This window comes from Thamnophis elegans, chromosome 2 (genome assembly GCF_009769535.1).
Source record: "Thamnophis elegans isolate rThaEle1 chromosome 2, rThaEle1.pri, whole genome shotgun sequence".
Classification (NCBI taxonomy): Eukaryota; Metazoa; Chordata; class Lepidosauria; order Squamata; family Colubridae; genus Thamnophis; species Thamnophis elegans.
In genome coordinates, this window is record NC_045542.1 from 114784972 (window position 1) to 114790971 (window position 6000).

The 6000-nt window shown below is 37.4% G+C and overlaps 1 protein-coding gene across 2 annotated transcripts in view; it reads right to left on the minus strand.

The window, feature by feature from the left end:
* The window catches only part of IL17RD (interleukin 17 receptor D), a 49902-nt gene that overhangs the window by 15336 nt on the left and 28566 nt on the right, over nucleotides 1-6000 (minus strand). For both annotated transcript variants that reach the window (XM_032211929.1, XM_032211928.1), the window contains exon 2: nucleotides 899-956. In XM_032211929.1, the coding sequence (XP_032067820.1) occupies nucleotides 899-956 (58 nt within the window). The remainder of the gene's footprint in view (nucleotides 1-898; nucleotides 957-6000) is intronic.

The window sequence follows — 6000 nt, forward strand, 5'->3', positions numbered from 1 at the left end:
GCAGCCTTGACTTTCCCTTCAAAGAAGAAAATGAAGAGGCACAAACATAACAATTGCAGTATTATAAACTCAATGCAATCATGTCTATATTCCTATAGTACTATATTCTGCATTCTCTCTGGTCTTGCTTTTAGTTACTGTTGCTTGTTGCTTGCTTATTTTTTTGCATCTTTTATATGCCGCAGTATAATATTTATATAGAGATTCAAGTTTGCTTTAAAAAAAACATCTCTTTTTCTCTTAAAAGGTTTATGGTGTTTCCTGTGTTGGGCCCCCTACAAATATTGCGAAGTCGTGTCCGACCCATCGCAACCCCATGGACAACATACCTCCAGGGCTTCCTGTCCTCTACCATCCCCCGGAGTCCATTTAAGCTCACATTGACTGCTTCAGTGACTCCATCATTCTCTGTTGTCCCCTTCTTCCTTTACCCTCAATCTTTCCCAGCATTAGGCTCTTCTCCAGTAAGTCCTTCCTTCTCATTAGGTGGCCAAAGTACTTGAGTTTCATCTTCAGGATCTGGCCTTCTAAAAAGGAGTCAGGGTTGATCTCCTCTAGGACTGACTGGTTTGATCGCCTTGCAGCCCAAGGGGCTCGCAGGAGACTTCTCCAGCACCATAGTTCAAAGGCCTCAATTCTTTGGTGCTCAGCCTTTCTTATGGTCCAATTTTCACAGCTATACATTGCAACTGATCTTATACAATTGATCCTATTTAGATAAAATTTGGATGAAGATGCCATGGCTGAACAAAATAGTTTTAATTTACCCCTTAAGTTTTTAATGACATGTTGCTCTGTTTTAAACTGTCATCTTAATTAAAAGTCTAAACGATTAAATATATAAGAATAAATTCGATGTTATCTTCAAGAGAAGTCATGATGCAGAAAAAAAACTTACTGTCATATTTAAAGGTAATATTAGGCAGTCCAATATTCTTTCCATTTGGAGAGAGGCCCTATAGAAATACAAGAGAGAACAGAGCATAAGCCAGTGGCTGAGATAGTAAGTCGGACTAGTTGATGAATGAATTTATCATCTCCAATGCGATACAGCTGAATATTAGAGTTCCATCCAGTGAAGTATACTAAACTGTATTCTCTATTCTTAACTCTACATGAACATTGTATGGTTGTCTTAATTGTTTCATGCTTCCTGTTACTTAGTGATGAATACAGTTCTGTAAATAGACTCTCTAAGATATTACTTAAAAAATACAAAGAAAATCTACAATGCTTTACACTAGCCCCACCGTTTTTAAGCTCCCATTGCATAAATCAACTAAGATACAAATCATCTCTAATTCACATTCCCAACCTAATAAATTTTATCTGTGAAGAATTACTAATTTTCACTAGCCATGACCTTACAAGAAGTCAAAACCTGGGTAAAATGTGTGCAAGAAGTGTCAACCTCTTTGGGAAAAATATTGAATCATTGCTATGTTGTGCCCCAAATACTTTTGGACTGATTTGGGATCTGGGGAAGAGATACAAAACAGGAAAATGTTGTATATATGTATTCATTGAACGTTATTGAAAGGATACACTATCAATGAAAAATTTTCAAGAAAGCTGTTATCCAAATATGACAAAGGACATATAACTGCAGTCTCATGAAAAATTCCCCAGAGAATTTTAAAATTTGTCCAATTTTAATGGACAATGATTAATAGGGTTATCAGTAACATACAGTAGATGTTTGTGCGGGTAAGATTATCAACCTTGCTGTCAAGCAAAACCAAGCATTTAATAGTGAGTGCCATAACATGTGCACTAATTAAACAGGTGGCAAGAAAGTAAGGGCAGTATTGACCATTTGTTCAATACAGGTAGTCCTCGACTTATGACCATAATTGAGCTCAAAATTAAGTGAGACCTTCATTAAGTGAGTTTTGCCCCATTTTACAACCTTTGTCACCACTGTTAAGTGAATCACTTTAGTCGTAAAGATAGTCCCATGGCTGTTAAGTGAATCTGGCTTCCCCATTGACCTTGCTACTCAGAAAGTTACCAAAGGTGATCGCATGACCCTGGGTCACTGTCATAAATATGAGTCAGTTGCCGAGGAGCCAAATTTTGATTGTGTGATTATGGGACTGGTACAATAGTCCTAGCTCACTTTTTCAGGGCTGTTGGAACTTTGAATGATCACTAACTGAACAGTTGTAAGTCAAGGACCACCTTTTGAGTCAGTTTCCAAGCATCCGAAGTTTCATCATGTGATGATGGACATGCTTTTTTCATTGCCCTTTAACTTTGAATGGTCACTAAATGAACTAAGTCAAGGACTACCTGTGTCTGTTCAAAATCATGATAGTGCTGAACACGGGGGCTTATGACCAGTGCTTGAAAATACAACTGTTGCAACACCCCTCACAATCATGTGAACAAAATTCAGGCACTTGGTGACTCAAGTATAACAGAATAGAATTGGAAGGGACCTTGGAGGTCTTCTAGTCTAATTCCCTGCTCAAGCAGGAAACCCCTATACTATTTCAGACAAATGGCTGTCCAATTTCATCTTGAAAATCTGCAGCGTTGGAGCATTCACAAAGTGCAGAGATTCAATTAGAGAGACAATGAAAAGTTCAATATATTAACAAGTGCTTGAAAATCCAGTTGAAACAAGAAAAAAAATGCTTCAAACCATTTATGTATACTGTTTCCCTGAAAAAAGACCTCCCCAGATAATAAGCCCAATTGGGCTTTTGAGTGCATGTGCTAAAATAAGCCCTCCCCGAAAATATTGCTACACAGCAGCAGCCATGAGGTAACTACGCTCACTGCCTCCTGCACCTCAAAAATAATAAGACCTCCCGAAAATAAGGCCAAGCACTTATTTCAGGGGTCAAAAGAAAATAAGACCCTGTCTTATTTTCGGGGAAACGCAATATAGTCTACACAAAATATTCAAATGTTATCCTTCCCCTCTTTTAAGATCTCAAAGATTGATATTCAAGAATGAAGAAAGAGTAATTATATTATCCAACAACAATTGATTTTATTTTCTCCCACAAAGATTTACTTAGACCTGTCTGGGCGGCTTCTTTAAATCACCCCTTAGCATTTTGTTGGCTTCCATTATATTGTCAGAAAAAACTAACAACCATTGTTTTCTTTTCCCTCAGAACAATCAATGGATTAAATCATTTCCTTGCCTCCTACAGAGTTGCAACACAGATGAATTTAGGTTAGGGCAAAAAATTGTTTTTCACTTACACTCAATTGTTGTTTTTTAAAATCCTGTGGGAATATACTGGTGAACTGTTTTGCTAGAAAAAGGAATGATATTATATTTCAGCTTCGGACAGTCGAACCAGGAATTTTTCTAATTCCTAATCACACTTTTACTAATGATGAAGTAGCATATATATTCTGAATTAGTCAATAGAATTTAATGGAGAGAGAGAGATCCTCGCTATTTATGAAATTGTTTTAATATACCAAATGCAACTGTATTCCTCTTTTATCGTGATTCTAAATTAAAAGCATTTCAGGCAGGAATTCGATTCAAGATGCTGGCAGTTAAAAACTACTACTAAATTCTAATTGACTTACAAAACATGCAGAAGAATCAGTGGTTTCACTCAAATACGTTGCTGTTACTTGGAAACCAGACAATCACAAACCTACTCATGTGAGCTTATATTATAGGGTAAATATGAATGGGGAGGCTTTCTATTTATATTGTGTATTTCCCCATAATTCGTCACAGTACCACAAACAGATTTAAAAGAAGGGAGGGCTAGTGGAATCATTCTATAAATAGTAAACAGACATACTGTATGTCTGTCAGTCTTCAAAACACATGCAAAAACATGGAAGTCGACATTTTTTAAGAATCTGAACATTTATAACGGCAGCTTAAAATCAGAACTTAGAAAAAAGACATTGTTTGTGGATACAAACAAGACATTTAAAGCAACTGTACACTTATAACAAACTATTGTTTTGTTGGTATAAGAAGTAAGCAAGCAAACAAACTCACAGGTGCTCTTTATTTACCGTAGCTCTTAGATCTTTTTTTCTTCCACCCCCTTTTAGTGGTGGTCTCCTCTATATCTTCCATTCCTTTCCTCTGTCTAGTGGGCCATTGTGTCAAGGAATGCATGTTCAGAGTCAAAGAAAAAACAGTAGTGCCTTGTTTGGAGAGGACCAATCATGTATCCAGAATAAGCAAGAGATTGGGGATCATAGAGCCAACTCATAACATAGGGTCTATTAAAGCTTGTGGGGTACCCCAAGGTTCTGTCTTAGACCCAGTACTTTTCAGCAGTTTCAACTTCATTAACTGCTTAGCTAATGGGATAGAGGGGGGACTCATTAAATTTGCAGATGATACCAAGCTGGAACGAATAGCCAGCACTTTTGAAGATAGGCTCAAGATCCAGAAGAATCTTGATAGGCTTGAATACTGGAGACCATCACCTGGTGGAGATGTTGTCTATTCCACATTTTTCTATCTTACCAAGAAGTAGGCTGTGGTCTACGCTGTCAAATGCTTTACGGAAGTTCAAGTATACTATGTCCACAGCATTTTTCTAGTTCACTAATTTAGTCACTTTGTCAAAGAATGCAATATGATTTGTCTGGAATGATCTATTTTTGACAAACCCATGTTGGCTTCTAGTAATAGTTTTGCTATTTTCTATGTTTTCTTGGTATCTTTTGGGTGTTTCAGATGAATGCCTATATGGACACTAAGAAATATATTTCTCATATAGCTGCTGAGCTAAGCAGCAGTGGGATCCTTAAGTTGATATGTTTGATGGCTTCTGGTTTGCCAGAATTTCAAACTACCAACTGAATCTCCTGCTAATCTAAAAACTTTTAAAATAGAAAACTTGTGAATTGAATGAATGCAAGATGAAAAGTAGGTAGTCCATCACCCAGTTCCAGTTCTGGCCTTTCCCATCTTTGAATTTCAGGAACTGAATAAAATCTTACCTGACCAAATTCAAGTTTGGGCATATTTGCAGGATGTCAAAATTGGTAACAAAAAACAAAAGGATTTTGTATAACCAAGAACATGTAAAAACTTGCAACTATATAAACTGCTCACCTTAGAAGTCAAAGGCAGGTGTAAGGAAGGAAAAACAAGGCATCTGAAGGTAATTAGTATCTGAGTTAAACCTCTTCTCAAAAGATGCAAACTGCTGCTTAAGGGATCAAAACAGATACTATTTAGTGATTTCGGAATGCACCTTGTAATCGGGAGCCTGACTAGCTTCCTTTTCATTTGCTTATCTTATCTTTAGCTTTAAGCATATCAAGTTTAAAAAGGTTTCCTGAAACAGGAAGGAGACAAAATTACCTCCCATTAGTCTCATCTGTTGTTACTCATTCATGCCTTGTTAGAAGCAGATGAAAAGCCTTTCAGTCATTTACTAGAAAACAAAAACTCAGGCCAGCCCCCCAAAAAAGTGGAAACTTGGTTGTCCTATAATTGTGGTCTTTTAAAAAAAACTCTTTTGAGGTTTACAAATCCATACATGTCATGTTGCAGATGCTCATTCTATGGCCTACGTAAATTAAAAAATAGGCAGTTTGTTCAAAGTATAAGTACCATATAATTGATGCAATCAGCATCAGTTGCTTTGATGATAAATCCAAACTTATTAGGCAGGCATACTGCTGGGAAGGGAGAAAGACAAAAACCATCTGGTCTGAAGTCAGCCTACCCAGACTTCAGGGAAGCTTCTAGGAAAAATGGGTTGGCATATTGTGGCTTTTCCAGAAAGCTGCATTTACAGAGGCATGGCAAGATTTGGTTCATTTTCAATGCAAGAAGGATGGCATATTCTTACTATTCTGAAGGTCACACATTCAGAAACCATAGCTTCTTATAAGCATTGTTTATTGGCCTGACTCAGGTTTTCCTCGCACATATATGCTAGTAGTTCCCGACTTTAGGGGGGGCGGTGCTCATCTCCATTTCAAAGCTGAAAAGCCAGCGCTGCTCGATGTGGTCATGTGGCCGGCATGACTAAATGCTGAAGG